The 23,025-nt window shown below is 37.5% G+C and overlaps 1 protein-coding gene across 1 annotated transcript in view; it reads left to right on the top strand.

Annotated features, from left to right (window-relative positions):
* The window catches only part of DMD (dystrophin), a 1,192,425-nt gene that overhangs the window by 187,468 nt on the left and 981,932 nt on the right, over positions 1-23,025 (top strand). Inside the window, exon 2 of the mRNA XM_086608718.1 lies at positions 6,226-6,287. Coding sequence (XP_086464844.1) covers positions 6,226-6,287 — 62 coding nt within the window. The remainder of the gene's footprint in view (positions 1-6,225; positions 6,288-23,025) is intronic.

Genomic DNA, 23,025 nt, shown 5'->3' on the forward strand with positions numbered 1-23,025 from the left:
TATTTTCTTTTTTTTTTTAATTCCATTGGAATTGTGCTCCTGCTTTTGTCTTGGGAGTTGCACGTGCTACAGTTTATTTAGTAACGTAAAAGGCTGAGAAATGGTGTGATGTTTTTGTTTTTACCAAACATGCAGCAAATTACAATAATTTGTTCAAACCTAGATCTATGTGTACATTTCACAGCTGTCTGTTAATGTTTTAGACATCATACCTAGCTTGTTTATGTTCTCCTAGTATTTTTGGATGCTAGCCAAATATCTTCTTTTTCTTTTTCTTTTTTTTTTAATTGGCTAATGGCCTGAGGAGGCAGATCACACCATGCTGGTTTGCCTCACATGTTTGGGTGGTTCTTTTGTTCAAATTCACTGCTTCTTGGCATATGATCTTCTAGCTACCAGATATCACATCTGATGCCTCATTCCTTTTTCTTTCCAGAAACACAGAGTTTCTCTGCTGTTTCCCACTTCTGTTTCTCCATATGTCTATTTTCCCTTTCTCCTCCTAAACCAGGGAAGAAGCTTTTCCCTCCCCTTTTGTCTTCTACCCCACTCTGTCCCACCCATCCCTTCCCCATCTTTTTCTTATTGTTGTTCTCTTTTCTTTCTTTCCTTCTGGTCCAGTCTGGCACTCTGTTAAGTTCTCTATCTTTTGTGCTGTTCCTGCTCTTTTCTACCCCATGACTTGCATACTGGTCTCCAAAAGCACTCTGTAGTATTTCCCTAAATAGCTAATTAGTCAAAGTTAGGTCAGAAGAATGAGACCTTTTATAACTACTTGTAATACCTTAAAGAATTAAAAAAGGAGAAAAGTCAGGAAGCAGTTTTCCTTAAATATTTATAATCAGAGAAAAATTCCAGCTAACATAACGAAATGAGAAAAATACAAGGCTTTCTCAGCCTAGAGTTAAATCTAGGTTTATGGTGTCAGCAGAAATCCTGTAGCTTTTATCTTATTCTCTCTTCTGTCCCCTGAGCAGCAAATGCAATCTCTCTCTCTGAGTTCTTGTATTGAAGAAGGGGATGGAGGGGAGCAGAGTTGAGATTAAGTCCTTTTGGTATAGTAGTATCCTGCTCCCTTTCTAAATTTACCTTGAATCTTACTAAATGCCCTCAAAAAATATTGAGATACTATTTCTGGGAGCTTTGAGTTGTAGGTGTGGGTTTTTTTATATTAATGAGGGTTTTCTGGATTCTGAAGTCTCTCTTTTCTGCTGAGCTTTTGAATAGGTTCATCAGTATTTTGAGAAGCCTGAATGGTCTGATTATGGTGATTTGATTCAGGTTCCACACTAAAGTCTCAAGGGGTAGCACAGGGAACAGAGAATTTTAACAGTATTCAGATAAAGTCAACACACCGCTCATCAGTATGTTTAGAGAAGATGGACAAAGAATTGCATGTTAGATATTGCCTTGCATGAGCAATAGACTTAAAATCATTTGCTGTCTGTCAAAGCAGTCTATTGTATTTCCTGTCAGCTTGTGAATGTCTTGGATGACCTCAATGACTAAAAATCAAAGCTAGTCCACTCAAATATCATTCAGTCATTGTATTACATTGATTTCTTCTTCCTCTCTCAGGTAAGCAAGAATGGGAAGGGAACATTTCTCAGCAGTTGTAGTTACTGGCAGAGTATTGCAACAATGTGCTGGAAATCTCTAAGAATAGCAAGTCGATGAAGCCAGAGTATCAATAATGTGACTATCTGTGGCCTCTTTTGTTCCTAGTGCTCCCACCACAGCTGATACTCACTTCCACTCACTGAAGCAAATCCTGGCTTTTTGTAATTCTGCATTGTTTGGCAGCTAGAAAATCAAATAGCAATTTTGATGGTTTTATTCTCTAAAGTGCAGTGTTCAGATGGACCTGCAGTTGCCATGAATGAAGGAATCGACACTTGCCTTAACACCATTGTTTCAAAGTTTCCAGCTAGTATATAGGAATTCTTTTTTTTTTTTTTAACTTCTTTCTTCCTGATAGTTCCTGGTAGACAAAACATGGCTATTCAATTATTGTTTAACCCAGCTTAAGGCAACACTGGGTATAAGAATGAGACAAGTCTCCTTTCCTGTTTGTGTTCCAACCTGTGATGGAACTGCTTGCTGAAGACTGCATAAAATCTGTCACAACCGAGCCAAACATGACTGTCTCTGCAGTGATTCAAATATTCTACACGTATTATGTAATGTCTTTATTGATACATTAAAGACAATGATTTGTTTCTTTGTTTTAAATCAAAACTTATAATCTGAGAATATGACTCATTTCCCATACCCCTGAAGTACCAGTGCACTTTTGTTGAATGTCTTCTGATTTTCAAAAATGGGCTGTATTTACTCCTCAGAAGAGTTTCCTAAGCCACTTGCATCAGAAGCCACTACCCACATCTGTGGGAGGCAGACTGCAGATGGTAGGAAAGATATGGTCTTGATGTTGCAGTCTGTAGGAGGAGAGGCTGTGGAGTCTTCATCCTTGGAGATACTAAAAAATAGACTCGATGTGGTCCTGGACAATCTGCTCTAGGTGACCCTGTTTGGTCAGGGGGGTTAGATCAGATGACGTCCAGAGGTCCCTTTCAACCTCAACCATTCTGTTGAGTCTGTGAAAGCATTATTTATTCAGGTGTGACAAGAATGGGAGAGGCTGAAGATCCTCTAGAAAAATAGGGAAGGATGCACCAAGGACTGATCCGCTTCCCCTCACTGTATGTTTTCTGCAGCAGAATGGTCCGTATCATACAAATGGAACGATTTAGTGACATCTACAATGCATATTTCTGAGTCTTTTTTCTTTTAAAATCTGCTTGATACTCATCAGCTCACATTTTTTAAAATATTGCTTTTCTTTTATGACTTGTTAACACTGCAGTATGTGTTCAGTGCAGTAGCTAGAGTATACCAGATACTTTAAAAGATTTTTTGTTCATGTTGCCATTTTTTATTTAATATGTTTGGTGGTGTTTGGGGTGTTAGAAAATAAGTGTAGTCTACTAAAAGGTGACAACATAATGCTGGTTTGTTGTGGTTTTTTTTTTTTGCGGAAAATAGAAGGGAATTTCGTTTGAGTAGTAGGCTGCAAACATGAACTAATCTATTAAGTATCTAAGAAAGCTGTCTGGTAACCACTTGCCATTAATAATAGCATCTTTGTTCTGTTGAATCCTGATTGCATGTTCCTAAGCATTCTTCAGTGTACCACTTGTGTCTGTTAGCCTTGCCACCTGATTAAATCTTAGAACTGTTCTTTGTCAGATGATTAGTTCCATTAATACTGCGCTTTCTTTCCTGGCCATAATTTCTTACGAGCTCTAGCCTGGAATAATACTTTTATTCAAGTCTTTTAAAGTCAAATGTGCAGTTAGCTAATTTGAGAGGTTTGCATTCACAGCTGCAAAGCAGGATGCTCCTTCTACCAGAAATATATCAGGACTGTAAGATCTGTTTGTGAATGTGTTCTAGTTAAAACAAGGTCTGTTTGGTTACACTACACGCTCTGGTGCATGAAAATCAGATAAAGCTCACAGGTCAATACATAATTATTTTTTTTTTCTGGAAGACCTTCTATAGACCTCAGTGTGTTCATTTCCTGAGTTGATAACCTACAGAAAGGAGGTTAAGCCTATTCCACTCAACGTCCAGCATTTTGAGAAAAGCATATTTTTTTCTGTGGGAAGTGATCACATTATTATTGTGGTAAAGGAATTCAAGATCCGTGCAGTATTTCATGTTTAGATTTAACCTGAAGAGAGACAGTATGCTATTCTGCAATTCCTCCAGCTTGGAAGAAAATAATTAAACATACTATATTGCTTTTGAGCAGCCAAAGGAATTACCTGCCTGGCCATTTGATTATTCTTATTGACTCACAGCAAAAACACCTGCAAGGGCATTCATAGGCTCACTGCTGAAGGATCTGTTATAAACAAGGCACTATGAAAGTGACAGATGAGTGTTCTTGGCACGTTTCTACAGCACCCAGACAAATGTCATTCAGCTTCCACATCTAGCATTCAATCCGTAAATCTGGGTTAGAAGAACATCTTTTTTGAAAAAATCATGCTTACTGTAGGGAAATCATGCCGTATATAAGAGAAAGATTGATTCTTTTTTAGGTTAGGAGGCTGTCACTAACAAATTGCTGTGGTATAAACTTGTCAGAGCAAGCATCTAGAGATAAAAGTACTTGAAATGATCTCTGTATAAAGATAACAGCAGTGGAATAGATTTGTGTAGGTAGCAGAGCATTGCCTGAACTTTGAGTAAGTTTTGAACATTCAAATTGTAGCTTTAACTCTCATTTTCCTCAGGAGACACTGTTTTTTATTAGCTCAATGGACATGACTTAGTTGGTGACTAGCAGTTAAATCTGTGGCATATATCTTTGTGGAAAAAACAACAACCCACATACTGTTACTAAATATGCTATTACAGTAGCCTGGGGTGGAAAAGTGGAAGTTTGAACAGTTTGAAAGAGGTGATTTGGCCTCTTTCACTTTCCCTGCTAAATACTATATACTTTTCTTCTACCTCATTTTAAGGTTGCATTTGGCATTTTTATCAGAGATGATTAAACAGAGTAGTTATTTATATGTAATTTTTTATACGAAGTTGCTGAAGAAGTTTGTAATACAACATCAGATTGAGTATGTATCTTCCACCAACAAAATGCATCTTCCTCTCTCATCTTCTCTATATTACACATGGCTGGAATGTCAAAATTCGTATGATAAACAGCTTACTAACAGTCAAGAAAAAGGGAAGTGATGCTCATGGGGAAAAAAAAGAATTAACAGCTTTAGCATAATTTATTACCAAAATCACGCATTTCCTCCACATGCTGTTGCTTTTTGATGAATCTCTAACTATTCAAATACAACTTTCAGGTAAGGGATGAAGCAAGCAGTATTATTTGGGATAGATAGCAATAGAACACTAGGTAGTTTATTGTAGCAAATACATATTAGCGGCAGAATCATAGAATGGTTAGAGTTGGAAGGGACCTCAAAGATCATCTAGTTCCAAGTCCCCTGCCTTGGGCAGGGAAACCCTCCACTACACCAGGTTGCCCAAAGCCTCATCCAGCCTGGCCTTGAACACTTCCAGGGATGGGGCATCTACAACAATGTATATAATTCTTGATTTCTATGATGTTTCCAGTAGTACTATTGCATCTTCAGTCTTTTTACTCATGATGATCTGAAAGCAATGAGAATACACTTCTTCTTGTATGCAAAAGTTTTTCATAATGAAATAGTAACTTTACAAGCTCTAGTAGTATTTTTTCATGAGTATATTGTATTGTTGAGAATGGAAAACATTCTTGTGAAAAAGCATTTTTAAAGTGCTATTGAGATGAGGTTTTAAGAACAAAGATGTATTTGTATCAAAAAGATTTGCCTTGTCTTGTCTCCTTGAAGGGGTAGTGGGAGGGAAAACAGAGTACATTATTAATGCTGTGCATTTCTCGTGTAGCTCATCCATACTTGCCTTTCAAATTCAACTGAATCCATTAACGTTATTAATTGCTGAACATTTCAAATGAGAATTCAATATTCGTTTTATTTAAGAAGTGTAGAGAATTTTACTGCAAACCAAAAGGCAGCATTGAGTGAGCTTTATTTTAGCATAAACATTCTACTACCTTTTCCACATATGCCCTTTAATTCTAGTTTGGTTCGACTTTGTCATGCAAAAAGGTCTGCCCTTCTATATTATTTCAGGGATGATGCCTAACAGATCTTTTTAAGCAAATGCTTATTAGATTCTAACTTGAAGGCATCTTTCTCTTCCCACCTACATAAAATACATCAGAATTGTACCTTTGCATATCCAGTTCCATTCTGCATGTAAAAGTGCTGTAGAAGAGTTTCCTGCTGCTAAAACCATTGAGTAACATGTTTTAGTTTTTTTTTATATTTATATGAAATAAAAAAATTGAATGGGATACTTCATGATGTTTCATGATTAAGATGTTCTCTTCTAGAAGAAAAGAAACCACAGGATGGTTGAGATGATCTATGGATATAGACCATGACTATGAAGGGAACCTGTAGGCTTTCAAAAATATGTTGATGTAATTGTCAAAACCAGAATACATGCAAATAGGTGCCCTGAATGTTTGATTTGTTAGTAGTAGCTTTACTACAAACTAAGACTGAAGCTTTAACCAATAATATTGTACTATTTTGTTGAATAATTCTGATGAAGTGCTTTACTTCTCTCTGGCAGATGAACGGGAAGATGTTCAAAAGAAAACATTCACAAAATGGATAAATGCACAGTTTGCTAAGGTAATTAAATATTTTTTATTTATTTATAAACTAAAACGTGTTTTGCATATTTCTCAAAAAACTGATATTCCTCCACTGAGTCTTAATTTTCCAGATAACAGTTACAATTTTCAGGTATTGCTGAATGCAGTTGACTGATTAATTAGAAAAATGTCCAAGTTTTATTCCCTTAATTTCAGTAGAGATTGAATTGTAAGAAACATCCTCTTCTCAAAATGTTCTCTGCCTCAATTTACTTTGCCTTTTCTCAAACTAGCGATGCAGAGGTATTACTGCTTGTTGGACTCCTTTGTTATGTTCCTAATATGCAAAGGAGTTTCCTCTATTTGGCTTGTCTTTTCTTGTTTCTAATTGCAATCACAAATTTAACAAAACCAGATGAACTGGAGACGAGCAAGGTCAAAGATAAGAGGTGTGATCCACTCAGCAAATTATAAAAGTCAATTATAATATGTTTTGAAATAGTTATCTTTGAGAATGGTAAAGATCTCAAATGTACTGGAAAAAAAAGAGCAAATATCTAAATTATTTAAAGGAGAACCCTCTGGCAGCATATAATAATTTCATCGTTAATACACAGGAAAAATTGAGCTCAAACTATTAATTTGATTAAACATTTTTAAAATTCCTGGAGGGTAATTACTGAACTATATTTGCCAGTAATAAACTAAGTCAATCCCAAATCTGTCATTTTACCTGACAATAGGCAACAATGAAATAGTAGCTGTGATACATTTTCTGTTTAGTCTGCCTTTGATTGTGTCCCATCTGATTCTCTTCATTAAAAAAGAGGAGTAAAATAATCTGAATATGGCCATCACAATGTTGAAAAACATGCTCAGCAGTGGTTCAGTTTGACAGGGAGTCCCATAGGACTTTTCCATGGTCTGGAGCATTTTCTAATAGTGATTCAAGTGATTTAGCACACATTTGTACTCAGCATCTTTACAGCAGAGATGTCCAGTAGTTTAGAGAACTGGATCAGGATGAAATACAATCTGGAACAAACGGTCTCAAATTGATCGATGAATTACAAGACAAGTGTGAATTATTATGTTTGGGACAGAAGTAAAATGTATGCATACAGAAGGGAGGATAATTGGGCTGGCAATAATAAAGCAAAGAAAAAAGCTCTGGAAAGTGCGGTGAATCACAAACAGAGTGAGTCAGCAACAAGGTACTATTGCAAAAAAAAAAAAGGAAAATTTATTGTGGCTATAGTAATGGAAGTGCTTGACAGAAAGTGAAAGATGTAATTATTTTACTTGCCAATAGTGAGATTTTAGCTTTAGGATCATAGGATGGTTAGGGTTGGAAGGGACCTCAAAGATCATCTAGTTCCAACGTCCCTGCCATGGGCAGGGAAACCCTTCACTATACCAGGTTGCCCAAAGCCTCATCCAACCTGGCCTTGAACACTTCCAGGGATGGGGCACCCACAACTTCTCTGGGCAACCTGTTCCAGTACCTCACCACCCTCACAGGGAAAAATTTCTTCCTTATATCTAATCTAAATCTACCCTCTTTCAGTTTAAATCCATTGCCCCTTGTCCTATCACTACACACCCTTGTAAAAAGTCCCTCTCCAGCTTTCCTGTAGGCCCCCTTTAAGTACTGGAAGGCTGTGATAATGTCACCCCGGAGCCTTCTCTTCTCCACGCTGAACAGCCCCAACTCTTTCAGCCTGTCTTCATAGCAGCAGTGGTCCAGCCCTCGGATCATCTTCATGGCCCTCCTCTGGACCCGCTCCAGCAGCTTCATGTCCTTCTTGAGTAATTTACTATCTTGATGTTCTGTATATGAAGAAGTAGCTCCAGCAGCAGTCATCTGATACAAGCTAATTTGAAATGTATTACCAGTTAGGCCTTGTTATGGTCACAGAAATTGTTATGGAAAACTAAGAGTAACAGTTGCTTCTATATCTAAAGAAAATGCCATCTTCCTAGAGCATTGCCTTCTCAGAAATGGTTGTTTTATGGAATCGCAAAGCTTGCAATTACTAAGGGAACTTCAAGCCAATCTGCAGAACAACAAGAATTATAAAAAGTTTACAAAATATGACCTATCAGCAAATGCTTTTAATGGTAGGTTTGACTCAGTCATCTGAATGATCTAGATGTCTGTCTTCCAATTCTAGTTCAGTGGAGTGTACTTTAATGGTGTTTTAGCTACCTTTTACTTCAGTTCTATAAATAGTATTTTTAGTTGTATGTGAATATGTATTCATAAACATACTGGAGAACTATTGGTCTCCCTCTACTTCATTTGGACTCTGAGGAAAACTTCCTAAACACTGTGGTTTGAGTTTTCCTTTGCCTTGTGCATCACCTGTGTTTTGGACAGAGTCTTTTTATTTCGACGATCAATCTCCCAAAAAACTCTTGATCTTTAAATCTTGGGCAAATTACTCTTGTATTTTGTTATGTGTAACGCCAGAATGGTTGGTCTGAAATTGAAAATCGCATATCTGGTAAGCTTAGTAATACCTGCTGGCTGACTGTGTGGTACACATGCAGAAAGCATGTTTTGCTCTTTAGTGCACTCATGTACCGTGGAAGCTTTATGTCTCTCTAGGATTTTCAGGACAGAAAAGCAGGAGGTCTCACTTGTATTCTGCTGTAACATGTGTGTTCACAGTTAATAGTTGTGTGCTGTCCTGGGACTGTGTTTATCCCTCTTCTAAAGACCCAGACGTTTTGAGAGAGGTGGTCTTCAAAGCATGAAAGTGGATCTCTGTGTGAAATCTACAGCTTTATCCCTCTTCTCTTCCTGGATTGTTTTCAGAGGTTCAAATCCATCTCTGTTTCTAGTTGTGGAATTGATTTCAGTTAATGGGCTACTACTGGTTAGCGATTTCTCATCATTGTTAGCTTTGTAAAAGTGTTAAATAAATGACTTTCACTGTAGAATTGGTTTGTATTCACTCCTATGTGGTTCTAGAGGTGCTCTCTTGAGCAGATCAGTCTACAGGGTCAGAATTAAGATAGAATAAAAGACTATATTATGTTACTCGTTTCTCTTATTTGAGAATAGTGGAATCCAAGTAATTAATTAATTGTAAAATATTTAGGGTTGAATCAAATTGATTTTTTTATAATTCTCACCCATCCACCACCCTCCATAGCAAAAAAAACCCAAACTACTTAAGCAAAGTAAAAGTTTAGTTCTAAGTGTCTAAGCTTTCAAAACACTTCACATTTGCAAGTTGTTTTCACATGACTAGTGCTATAAATACAAATAACTCTTTTAATATTAGAAGTTGTAAGTTATTGAAAAATAAGTTTCTAATTTATGTGTCGTCAGCATAAGTTAAGAACTCCCATATAATATTTATTCGTGGGGAAAAGAATCTATCGTTTACATAGTGGGCCTCGAGGGAAGTAGTAGTCCTTCTTCTAGCCATGCGCACAGTGACATTTAAGTTGGAATATGTGCGAATACTTCGGACTCAGATGCCTTGAGCTCAGCAATGAACTCTGCTACCTCTTAGCTGAGGAGTCAAGTCCCTAACATGAAATCCGTAACAAACTCTCAACCACACCATCCTGGCAGTTTTCCATCTATCATGTGCAGAACCTGCAAACCTAAGGAGCACTACCAAGAAGTCTGCGAAAGGGTATCTAGGGAAAGATAGAACTGTCAGCAAGATTACAATTGCTATGGGTGAGGCCATGTTGGTCTTTAAACTTTTTTTTGGTAGGTTGAGTGGGATGCTCTAAATGGAAAAACTAGGGAAAATGCATTTGCAGGTCTGTCTTACAGCTTCTCAAAAGGGCAGGTTTTTCTTTAATTCCTGCTCCTTTCACTAGCCAGAAAACGGATTATGCAGAAAATCTGTGCTCTAAAGATTACTGGATGTGACTCATCTATAAGCAACTTACAATTGTTTGAGTAAGATAGGTCAAAAGTTGTCTTTTAATGTTTGTGAGAAAAAAAACACTTAGTAAATTAAAAAGTATAGGAGAAATGGGAGAATGTAATCCAAGAGACCTTTGTGTTTTCCCTGTTATAATCATAGACATTGTGTATGACTTTCTTTAGTGATACCTTCTTGGTGTACTATCTAAATGGCATGCAATAATTTGAAAATTAAAGCAACTTGAAAAATGTGGAGCATATTACTTTAATATAATCTTATTCAGAAAGAGCTTTTCTTTGTCCTCAGAAGTTTATTTATAAAATAATGAAGTTCTGCAGGGTGTATGTAATGATAGCAAAGGAACGTGTTATAACCTACTTTTTAATAATAGAACTATAATCAGAGCTCTCACAAGAGATATATCTAATCCTGATATGATAGCTTTTGCTCAGATCTCAACTTTTTAAATTTGAAACAACTGAAACTTTGGTTTATAAATGAAACACAGAATCTTAACTATGTGTTTTGGAAGAATGCAAATATATCATGAGCTCTCAAGTGTAGCAGCTCTCTGCTGGAACTTTGGAACAGCCACAACAATTACATTAACAATGCCTGTACCCCATTTTAAATGAGTTTATGTTGCCTCACTGGCTAAACATTTTCAGTTGTTCATTGCATAACAGGCTTCAAAATAGCAAGCGTTACTGAAGATAGAACTGTTTTTTACTTGCATGTATAAAAGAGCTTGTAATTGGCAATTAATTTTAAAATGAAACTCTGAAAATTCCAGCACCAGAAAAAAACCCATGCCATCCTGAAAAGGAAAAAGCATACTCCTATAACTAAAGAAATATTGGCAATCTTTTTTGTTCCCTCATTATGGAGAGAGTGTGTCAAAGTACTGACAATTTTAATGTCAGCAATAAAAGTATCTGTTGTGAGGACAGAGAAGGCAAGCAGCTAATCATTGTAAGTTTGGGTGGCTTGAATTTTAGGTTAAACCCTTATGGCCAATTTGAGGTCAGCAGCTTAACCTGTAAGTGGTTTTCATAAAAGAATGGTAATTTGTGAATAAGTTTTCAACAATTTAATCTGCAATATCAGAAAACAGATATTCATAAATTGCTTGTAAATTCAGAGGTTTAAATAGGTTGTCCACGTTTCTGCTACAGAAGGGTAGAAAATTTCACTACATAGTCAAGGAAGACATTACATATGACAGTACACTTTTTCATGTAAACACTGAAATTATTAATCTCCAACCAGGCAGGAGCATGAGTCAGACAATAAAGCGTGGTAGACTTTTTTTTGGGGAAAAAAGCAGATAATTTTTTATGGTTTTTTATGGTTTCTCTATCTCATGCTTTGATTTTCCTGTTGTTGTTATTGAAGAAGGTAGAATATGAAAATAAATGTAAGGATACCAAATAATTCATTACTCAGCTTTATGGAAAACCAAGATTATTCAGTAAGTAATCCTTTTAATGGAGAATTTAAGTTGTGAAAAATGGCAACTTTTTATAGGCAGGTGGAAATATTAGGAGGTAGTTGTTTGTGTGGTGACTGATTCCCATTCTTTCAGTGATCATGTGAAGAAACATAGTAAAGACATGGCCTGTGCCAAAGAAGATAAGGTTGACAGCCTCATTTAAGATAAATGTGACAAGTAGAGTAACAGTTGGCAAAATTAAATACATTTTTTAATAATGATATTGTTTTGAATAGCAGCTGGATTGTTCAGGCAACTGGTATATGCAGGGATAATAGGAACACAGAAGGGAGCATTGCTTACAACTTTAGTCAAACTACATAACAGTTAAAATAATTTCCTAATTACTCAGTGTTTGTATGTGGCTTAAATGGTCTGTCTCAGTTCTTTCCTTGAGTTCATGAACAACTAAAAGCCAGTCAAGACTCCTATTCGCTTTAGTGGTCTCTTGCAATTGTAATTTGAATGCCTTCTACATATCAGATAACAAAAACTACTGATACAAATGAAATGTTTACTGACCTTTGGAGGAAGTATGTCAAATATTTGAGGTACAGAGAGACTGTGCTATCATAAGTCTGATATCCGATAGAAAAATTTGCTTTGCTGCTTTTGCACTTACTCAGTTTCTGTGCTATCACTCACAATGGCTTTAAATTAAATTTAAAAAGGCACTCACTACAAAGTGAACCCAAAGTGTTGCAGAGTCTGGGAGGGGAGTAATCTGGTGAAGCTTTGTGGAGAAGAGAATAATAGTTTCATTTGTCAAATTTCTTTAAGATTTAGCTTCTATGGAAATGAGTTTACCCCTGTGAATAATCTACGTCAAACTCCATCAGATGTACCATTTCTTTAGCAATATTTCTGGACTACAATTAATAATGAAAAAAAGGAGCTGGAGAGAGAGAGATTGGCAACAAATCACAAAAACACAGATTAAAGTGTTCAGTATTAGCCCTGTCCAAACTGCTGTCTTGACAACTAACCTTTAGGTCAAATGAAGACACCTGCTTAGACAAGAGGGTGACTGGTAGAAAAACTACAATTAAGTGCAATACTTAGAGGTTCAGATCAGTGTGCTCAAGCTTCACCGATGTCTGCTAGTGTGTTGTATTTTCTAAAAGTAGAACAGTAGTTTCATATGCATGTCAATGAGACTAGAAAAGATCCCTACCTGTTTCATGTAATGAAAGTAATCAGTAGGGTGTGCTGGTGTCATAGGATTTCAGTTTTAGAATTGAGTTCTAGAGAGAACATCAACACTGACTTTGCAGGACAAACTTTAATACTACTGTAGACAAGTTCAGAAAAGTTCATTCAGACAGCTGTGTTGCTTTAGCCATTTAGATAGAATTTAGTGCCTGCACAAAAGCCTATTGGAGAAAGAGAGTAAATAAAAGTTTGCTGAGTTCCATGTTGCCACAGATTATCCTGCAGTCATTGCCAGTCTAGCATTTGCATCTAGCTCTGTATTTTCACAGCATGTTGAACTAGTATCTGACACTGCAGTGTAGATGTGTTCTCAGTCTGTGTAAATAATCCAGTCTTCATTGCTCTTTTCAGCTAAAAAACAGAAATCAGGTTGAGCTCTTCCTGCAACATCTGATACCAAATTTGTTTTGTGCTAAGGCAGAATTAAGAGGCAGGAGGTGGTTTGGGTTTTTTTCTTTCCTTTATTTTAACCAAATGCAAGCTAGACTCACTTGCACTCATTCTCAATCACAGGGGGAAAAACAAGCAAACAAACAACAAAAAAACCCACAAAAAACCCAACAAGTTATTCTTTTAAATTAAGAGGTGAAGAGAGTTACTGAGAAATTCCCCGAAAAAGAGTAGTTGTGGCCAAAGTAATGATAGCTGAATGCTGATCCCACTCCAAGCCTTAAGGAACAGTACAGCTGAGCAACCAATACTCACTAGTTGTGTCTACCAGGTCATGAAGTAGCATGTATTGTAATTTTACTGCTGACAGTGCGTTCTCACACTACAGCTTGCTTCAAAAGCTTCTGGTTTTGTGCCCATATCCTTTTCCTTATTTGGGTCAGTAGAGTTATGCTGAATTTCACTAAAAACCAAGTTATGCTCTATTCATGTAAGGAGCACTAATTCGGAGATAAATGTCAAGGAGGATCAGGTATCACGTGTAAGAACATTGACAACAGGTCAAACATAAATTGTTAGTAAAGTTTTGAAATTATGTCTATGGTAAAACCCTGATCAAATCTTTAATGGCTGTGTATTAAAAGGGAATATGGTATATGCCAGCTCAGTCCATTAACTAAACATTGATAATACCTTTGGAGCAGCCTCAGAATTATTTTTTTTTTCTGAAAGCAAACTTTAAGAAAATTACACATTTAATCTTGTATCATTTGTGATAAATCTGAAAAAAATTATAGTTGGTATTATTTGATGTTGGTAAGACACTATGATTGATATTCGTCCATCCTAAATACCTAATTAATCTGTTCTGTGTCTTTGTTGCCAGACTTAATTGCTACAGTGAAAGTGAAGAGAAAGAGCAGTTTACTAATGTGGGAGCCAAATTACTTTTCTCTGCTACAGTGTGGCAAATAACAAGATCTCTCATTGAAGATTAATAGTGCTTAACTTTGTTCCCAGCTCTGTGTGATCAACACTACCCTTGGGATGCATACTGTTTTAAAATACCAGGCTTTCTTATGCCAATAACCTTTTTATAACACTCTTGCAAGAGCACACCAAAGACCCATCATGTCTATTTTGCATTATCAAAGCAAAAGCTTTTCATCTTCTTTTTTTTTTTTTTTTTTAAGCCAAGTGATGTTTAAACCTGGTACAGAAAACACATTTGCATTGTTAAGTGTTAAGTGATTTTCCTTTTTTGGATATCTCAGGAATACATAAACAAATGTCAGGCAAAACACATGCTCAGAAATATTTTCATTGATACATTGTAAATTACCTATTAGGTCTCCATATTCTGCTTCTTTTTATTTACAACACAGTAAAATGAGATACATGTTATGTGACTATTATGTTTTAAATAAATTCTCTTTGGAATGAAAAACAACTTAAAAATTATTTCTCTTGTATTTTTTAAGGTAATATCATTGGCAATATTGCCATTTATTCTACTCAGAATTTTATTCTAGAACTTCTACTATCTATGAAAATATTTTTGTAGTTCTTTTTGTATGACCAAGAAAGTTACCATGAACAGAAAGTTACCATGAACGGAAAGTTACCATGAACAGAAACAGGCACAGTTTAAAGGCACAAATATCTTCATGCTTTGAATTTTGCTCGTAACATCAACTCTGTGTGCAAGCTTTCAAATTTATAAACTTGATAACTTTTTATATTTTGCTTCCAGAGTAATTTTTTCAGCTTACTGTTAGCAAAATACTTAGGGCATGTCTCCCTTATCAATTTAATATTTATCAATATTTAACCCTTCTGAATGTAGATACCTGGATGCCCATAGAGATTAAAATAGCAGATTAATTCCTTCGCACTCATTGTAAAAGCAAGGAACACAAGAAGCTGAGTGGTGTCTCCATGCAGCATGACAAAATCAAAGCACTGTTTAAACAGGGCAGTTTTCTCTATTTTCTCTGTTCTTGCTAACATCAGAAGCACAGCGCTGTGGCAGTCACGCAGCTGGAGATGTCTTGAAAACTGTCAGTACAGAAAAGAACCCTTTCACTGAAAACCTAGAAAGGACAAAAAATGTATTTAGTTATGCTTCAAACACACAAAGATAGATGTTTGAGGTTAATGAAAAGCTGATGGGACTATCTCTGTATTGTTCTTGGTCCCTTCTTTTTTTTTTTAAAAAGTTGATGTTCAGACAACAAAGGTTTCATTATGTGTGCGTGAGAGGACGGGATTCTCTAATGTTTTTCCTCCATAACATTCTCCCATTGCCAAGAGACTTTACAACTTTGCCTGGTTTATTATTATTTTTTTTTTTTCCAAAATGTCTAACTGACTGCAATTAAACAAGACAGCTCTTGGAGAGCAGATTCATTTTCACTTTGATGAAAAGTGAAACTTCTCTTTTCACTTAATTATCTGCACATCTTTGGTGGAGCTGTCGTTACTGGCTGTGTCTCTCAGAAGACCTTTTGCTTGCAAGTGAGACTCGCTCCTGTCTGCTCCCTTGACTGCACAAGGAGTGACATGTTTTCTCTGCTTTGCCTTAATGGGAATAAATTCCAAACTGGCTACAGTTCAGGAGCAGCCTTTCCTTGGGGACAGTGGGTTCTGCCTCCACCAGAACTTTACACTCATCTCCGAACCTGATCCCCTTCCCAGGCTAAGGTGCCTGTGGGAGCTCCAGGCCTGGTGCCACAGCCACCCTGCCCATGTGCACAGCAACCCTTGGTGGAGGGAAATCCCCACCAGTCAGAAAGAGCTGCTGCTGCTGCAGTCTAGTCACTGAAGATTATGTCATGTTCTCAGTATCTTTTGTTTGCACATGCAAAGGTTATGTTCCTTTTCTGAATCAAATTTTAAGACTTAAAATATTTTCCATTATAAGTGACTTCCCTTCCAAGAAGCGTGCATGCATGCTGTCTTAAACAATGAGCATCTGCATGACAAAACACTGGCACCGTTAGAAACATCTGAGCGAATACAGACTGCATTTTATTAAATGCTTCTGAAATAATGTAGTATCCCAGACCTTTAATTTGAAATTTCAGAGTAAAATACTAAAATTAGGAAGCTAGACTAAAATTATGTATTTTTATTAGGTTAAAATAATTTGTCTTTGCATTTTTGTATTTATACCCTCTTCTTGCAGAATAACAAGCTCTTCCCTCAGATGCATTAGACAGGACAAAGCAATCGCTACTGTTGGCAATAGAGGGCACTGGACTTTCAGTTCTAATGTGTTTTACTGAGGAAAAAAATAGTCAGATGAAGGTCCAGCAAGCTCTTTTGCCTTTTCCTTCTCACATCTGGACTTGCATCTCCTAGTCTTTTATTCAAACTCTCATATGTTTTTGTTGCACTTCCTTTAAGTAAAAAAATTAATCTAAAGACAATTGAATACACGCTGTTCTCTTGAAGTTATTATTGTGTATGTATCTTGGAGGGGGGGGGATAAGAGCAAGCTAAATATAGCACTACAATATTGGTCTCAGTGGTGCATATGTCTAGCTTGCAAATTTGTAAACATTTACAAATTTGCATGATTGTTGCTGGCAGTAGACATCATCATTTCCGTGCTCAGAATTCATTACCATTATATCTAATCATCTTTAGACTCTCCACAGCAAAACTTCATATAGGCAAATGAGGCTTTAGTGGATTTATGCTATACTTAAGGTTGCATGCCTAAGGTTCAACAGAGAGAGGAAAAGAGAAGGTGGAAGCACACGCACTTAGAAGCGGCGCACCTGTCTCTCTTGAGCTTTCTACATCTCTTAAACAGATCCAGCATATCTCCTTGTGTTGATGTCACGTCATGTTAGTCAGGGAGGCTGTGAGTTGGGGAGTAACTTGTCTGTCACCAGCCCAGCTGCATGCTTGCACCCTTCGGGTAGGACCTCCAGTGAGCTACTGCCCTCCCCTGCTGCTGTGCACCGTTTTTAAACCTTCTTCTGCGTGAGACAGTGTGTGCATCTTGTGCCTCGCACACATACATACTTGTCCTATAGGCTGCCTTTGACATTAAGAAGGTTTTCCTCCTAGGTGTTTAAATGCATGAAATATTTCTTAAAAAGAATATCTCAAAAAAAAAACAAAAAACCCAACCACCAGCCAACCAAAACCCTCCGATCTCCAAAACATTCTGTTTTCGGCAGACTGCATCCGTGTTACAGACTGCATATTTAGATGTTGATGTTTCAGTGCTGGTGATGATGAGATGGTCCTACTCCAGTTCTGTAAGCGCTTACGTTTCCACGTATAACTTTATTAAGCTCTGAGATATCTGTATTGTGTAGACTTTCTGCTCCTTCACAGGATGTGCTGATGGACATGATTTTACACCTGGATCAAATGCAACTTTTATTGAGGTTAATTTCTTTAAACCATGTGCCTGTATTTTAGGTCCTACCTTGCCATGAAGACAGAAAAAATGGCGTAATGTTAGCTTCCTGTGGTAGAAGGGCATTATTAGAAATTACCTTATTTGTCCAGGATTGCAAATACTTTTATTTCCATAAGAACTTAAGTATCTGACTTTTACATATGAAGGGGCTCAGTCAGATCTTGAGGGTACTTCTGGACCAACACTTCAAGAACATGTATGATTTTTACAGCTGCTTATCTCTGTTCTTTCTCTGATCATATTTTAGGGCCATTTTGAAGGAGAAAAACTGCCACTCTGCATATATCTGCAGTTATTTATTGATATTAGTGGTAAAATTGATAAAGACACTCTATTAAGTCTTTGCTTAGAGAATTAGTTATTAAAAAAAAAAAAAAAAAAGTCCTCTGTTTTCCTGCTCTGGAAAGGCTACCTAACTTATAAATCTTTTTTCCTCTGTTTTACTATCCCAGTCTGATTAAATATTGATATTCACATCACTGACTTTGCTAATACTTTCAGTGTTTTCAAAGATCTACATGACAGGTGTTATTACACAGAATAGCCATTTTTCTTTTCTGTCTGCTTTTCATAGTTTGTTTGATTGATTTTCCAGTTTAAACCCATCACATTTACTTCCTGGTAATATTAATGTGAGAGTATATATTGCTGACTTAAAAATAGGATGCTTTTAGTGTGCTCAAGTACTTAGTATTGCTTCTATTGAAATTCAGATTTTAGGGATAAAGATAAAATAAGTAATTTCTTCTGTTCAGTCTGATGCAGTTTTAAAAAATAAGTAAAAGGTTACTGAAAATCCTAAGCTATTGGTAACAACAAAATCCTTTCAATTAAAAAAACAAAACCAACCAACCAAAACCCCCTGACATTATTCCTTGAGAATAACAATAAATTGTAATTCTGATTGGAATTCTATTGGAAGTTATAAGAATTTAACACAACACAGGTAAACACAGTTATCAAAAACATATAAAATGAGACTATCTTTTTTATTTTTTTGCCTAATCTTATGCTGCAGAAGAAATATCTGTAAGGCTTTGTCTGTGCACAAAACAAGCTACATATATTCTACATATTCTATAATCTTAGAACAGAGTTACTGTGTTCTGGATTAAAAAAAACAAGTATGATGGTAATTTATAAAATGTGTTAATTTTCTTTTTTCTTTATTTTTTTCCTTTTCACTGAAGTCCTCAATGATATACTAAATTACGTCTTAAGGGCTAGTTTTCTTCAGGAAAAATACACATAAAAAACATGTCTGGCATTTGGTACAAGAAAGTCAGACATGAGACACATACTGCTATCAGGTATAACCAACGGAGTTTATCACACTGGTAGAAACAGGCTTCTATTATAGGGTTGTGTTGAACTAGTGCATGAAACATTAAAAGTTCATGCTCAAAAAGAGGAAGTATTGTCTTGCCACCCTGATAGCAATGACTCTAAAAATACTAAGGAAGTTCAGGCGGACTGCACTGAAAAATCTCAGTCACTACCTCACAAGTTTTGTAAATGTCACCTATGCTTAAAATATAAACCCTAATTTTGGGGGCATTGTAAAGAGACATTTTTAAAGCAACTAGTCAGAACTAGCAGCAAGAGGAAAAGCAAGTCTTGATTCAGTCCTGGACAATACACAAGACTTGCAGTCATTAAGGTTTTCTAAAATTCTGACGAACACGCATTCAAAAGTCATGTCTTCATAGAAGAAAGCAAGACAAATTAAATCCACGTGGTAATATTTAACTTCAAAACCAGGAGCTATGCTGAAAAGATGATGAAAAAGGAACTCGAAAGAAGAATCAGTGTTCTGTACTAACATGCATCTTGGAAGCAATATATTGGACTCCTGAAGTGAATAGATCTATCAAGGTGTATCACCTATCATAATCAGAAACCTACCTCTGTTTAAGAAAAAAAGCAGATTAAAAAAATTTTCCTTACATCAGTTATGCAATGTAAGTTCAGAAGAAAACAATAAAGATATGTGGCAAATTCATGTGTAAATATGAAATATACGGAAATAGTGATTATATAATTAAAAAAATGAAAACAGAGATGAAAAGATACAAACACAAAATCAAGAATAAACACTATTTCAAAGAAACATTAGCAGAGAAATGAACTATGAAAGCAAAACTATACCTAAGTTTCATCAGTCAAGTTTCAAGGAAGATGTTAATATTCAAGGATCACCTCCTCCAAGCTCAGAAGCAGTGCATCCAAGCAAAGAGAAAGTCAGGTAGAAACACCAGGAGGCCTGCATGGATGAACAAGGAGCTCCTGGACCAACTCGGACACAAAAAGAAGGCCTATACAGGGTGGAAGCAAGGACAGGTAGCCTGGGAAGAATACAGAGCGATTGTCCGAGCAACCAGAGATCAGGTTAGGAAAGCTAAAGCCCTGGTAGAGTTAAATCTGGCCAGGGACATCAAGGGCAACAAGAAAAGCTTCTATAGATACGTCAGTGATAAAAAGAGATCTAAGGAAAATGTAGGCCTTCTCTGGAAGGAAACGGGGGACCTGGCTACCCGGGATATGGAGAAGGCTGAGGTTCTCAATGACTTCTTTGCCTCAGTCTTCACTGACAAGAGCTCCAGCTGCACAGCCCAAGCCACAGAAGGCAAAGGCAGGGACTGTGAGAATGTAAACCACCCACTGTAGGAGAAGATCAGGTTCGAGACCATCTAAAGAACCTGAAGATGGACAAGTCCATGGGACCGGATGAGATGCATCCGCGGGTCCTGAGGTAACTGGCAGATGAAGTTGCTAAGCCACTATCCATCATATTTCAGAAGTCATGGCAGTCTGGTGAAGTTCCCAAAGACTGGAAAAGGGGAAACATAGCCCCCGTTTTTAAAAAGGGAAAAAAAGAAAACCCAGGGAACTACAGGCCAGTCAGTCTCACCTCTGTGCCCGGAAAGATCATGGAGCAGATCCTCCTGGTGACTATGCTAAGGCACATAGAAAATAAGGAGGTGATTGGTGACAGCCAACATGGCTTCACTAAGGGCAAATCCTGCCTGACTAATTTGGTGGCCTTCTATGATGAGGTTACAGCATTGATGGATAGGGGAAGAGCAACTGACATCGTCTGCCTGGACTTATCCAAAGCATTTGATACTGTCCAACACAACATCCTTGTCTCTAAACTGGAAAGACATGGTTTTGATGGATGGACCACTCGGTGGATAAGGAATTGACTGGATGGTCGCTCTCAAAGAGTTGTGGTCAATGGTTCAATATCCAAGTGGAAGCCAGTGATGAGTGGTGTTCCTCAGGGGTCAGTACTGGGGCCAGTGCTATTTAACATCTTTATCAGTGACATGGACAGTGGGATTGAGTGCACCCTCAGTAAGTTTGCAGATGACACCAAGTTGTGTGGTGTTGTGAACACGCTGGAGGGAAGGGATGCCATCCACAGGGACCTTGACAGGCTGGAGAGGTGGGCCTGTGAGAACCTCATGAAGTTCAACAAGGCCAAGTGCAAGGTCCTGCACATGGGTCGGGGCAATCCCAAGCACAAGTACAGGCTGGGCAGAGAATAGATTGGGAGCAGCCCTGAGGAAAAGGACTTGGAGTCCTGGTGGATGAGAAGCTCAACACGAGCCGGAAAAGTGCACTGGCAGCCCAGACGCCAACTGTATCCTGGGCTGTATCAAAAGAAGTGTGGCCAGCAGGTGGAGGGAGGGGATTCTGCCCCTCTACTCTGCTCTCATGAGACCCCACCTGGAATACTGTGTTCAGCTCTGGAGTCCCCAACACAAGAAGGACATGGAGCTGCTGGAGCGAGTCCAGATGAGGGCCACGAAGATGATCCAAGGGTGGGAGCACCTCTGCTATGAAGACAGGCTGAGAGAGTTGGGGCTGTTCAGCCTGGAGAAGAGAAGACTCCGGGGTGATCTTATTGCAGCCTTCCAGTACTTAAAGGGGTCCTACAGGAAAGCTGGAGAGGGACTTTTTACAAGAGCATGTAGTGATAGGACAAGGGGCAATGGATTCAAACTGAAATAGGGCTGATTTAGATTGGATATAAGGAAGAAATTTTTCCCTCTGAGGGTGGTGAGGTACTGGAACAGGTTGCCCAGAGAAGTTGTAGATGCCCCATCCCTGGCAGTGTTCAAGGCCAGGTTGGATGAGGCTTTGGGCAACCTGGTGTAGTGGAGGGTTTCCCTGCCTATGGCAGAGGGGTTGGAACTAGATGATCTTTGAGGTCCCTTCCAACTCTAACCATTCTATGATTGTATGATTCTATGATTCTGTGTTTCTGAACAGGACTTGCTGAAGTTCAGTGGTGGAAACTGTGCTTTTTAAAAATAATCTTAACAATGTAAAATCTCTTTATACAAGGTTATCAGATATGATGTTTTACTATTTCATCTCATATGCTTTCGGACACTCAAGCAGCATTCAAGCAGTTTCTTCTAATACTTTTACCTACAGGAAAGACTCAGTACATCTTTCTTTTGACATTTTTTCATCTTTTAACTTCTGTTTAGGTCAGCATAGAACTGAGGCGACCTACATTGTCTGTACTAATTATGCACACAGTTTAAATTAGTGTTTGTATTCTTACCCGACTCTATATTTAGGAAATGTTATATATTATTTTTATAGACTATATTAAGAGCAATAGTTACATCTATTAAAAGAGTTAGGATTAAGTGATCAATCTGGAGGCAGCTAGAACTAAAATATGATCTTGGCAGAGTGGGAATTATATAAAAATATGGACAACAGAAAAAACTCTCTGGAAAGATGCAATTAAAATAACAATCAGGGAGTCGAATATACTGGGGTTTGATTTTGGTGGGTGTTTTTTTTGGAGGGGTGGTGAGAGTATTGTTATGCTAACAGCTTAAAAATTATTAAAGCTAGCATTCTCCCATAGCTACAAGCAGGAAACATGCCAAGGAATAAATAGCAGGCTGCTAGATGATCAGATTGTAAACAGCATGTGTTGCAGGGCAACTAAAACACTGCACCTTAAACTGATTTGCAGAGGGAGGCTGATGGTTGAATCGAATGACAACTAACACAAGCCACATGGAGTTACGCTATCCTTTATCTCATAAAACAGTATTCCAGTTATTGTTCTATATCTTATTACCAATGTCTCAATCTTACAAAATTGCCATCTTACCTAATAAGATGACAGCCTTCATAGTCATTTGCGTACTGACTTGTTACTGTAGGACGCACCGCCTTTCCAGCCATCGATGACAGTGAGCAGTCATGGTCTCCCATGTGGTGCAACAGGTGATGAGGTGAGGGTGCCCATGAGGCTGGTAGGGGTGGTGCTGGGTGAGTGCTGGTGATCCTAAGTTACCTGTTTATCAAG

This window comes from Tauraco erythrolophus, chromosome 1, assembly GCF_009769465.1.
Source record: "Tauraco erythrolophus isolate bTauEry1 chromosome 1, bTauEry1.pri, whole genome shotgun sequence".
NCBI classification, from domain to species: Eukaryota; Metazoa; Chordata; class Aves; order Musophagiformes; family Musophagidae; genus Tauraco; species Tauraco erythrolophus.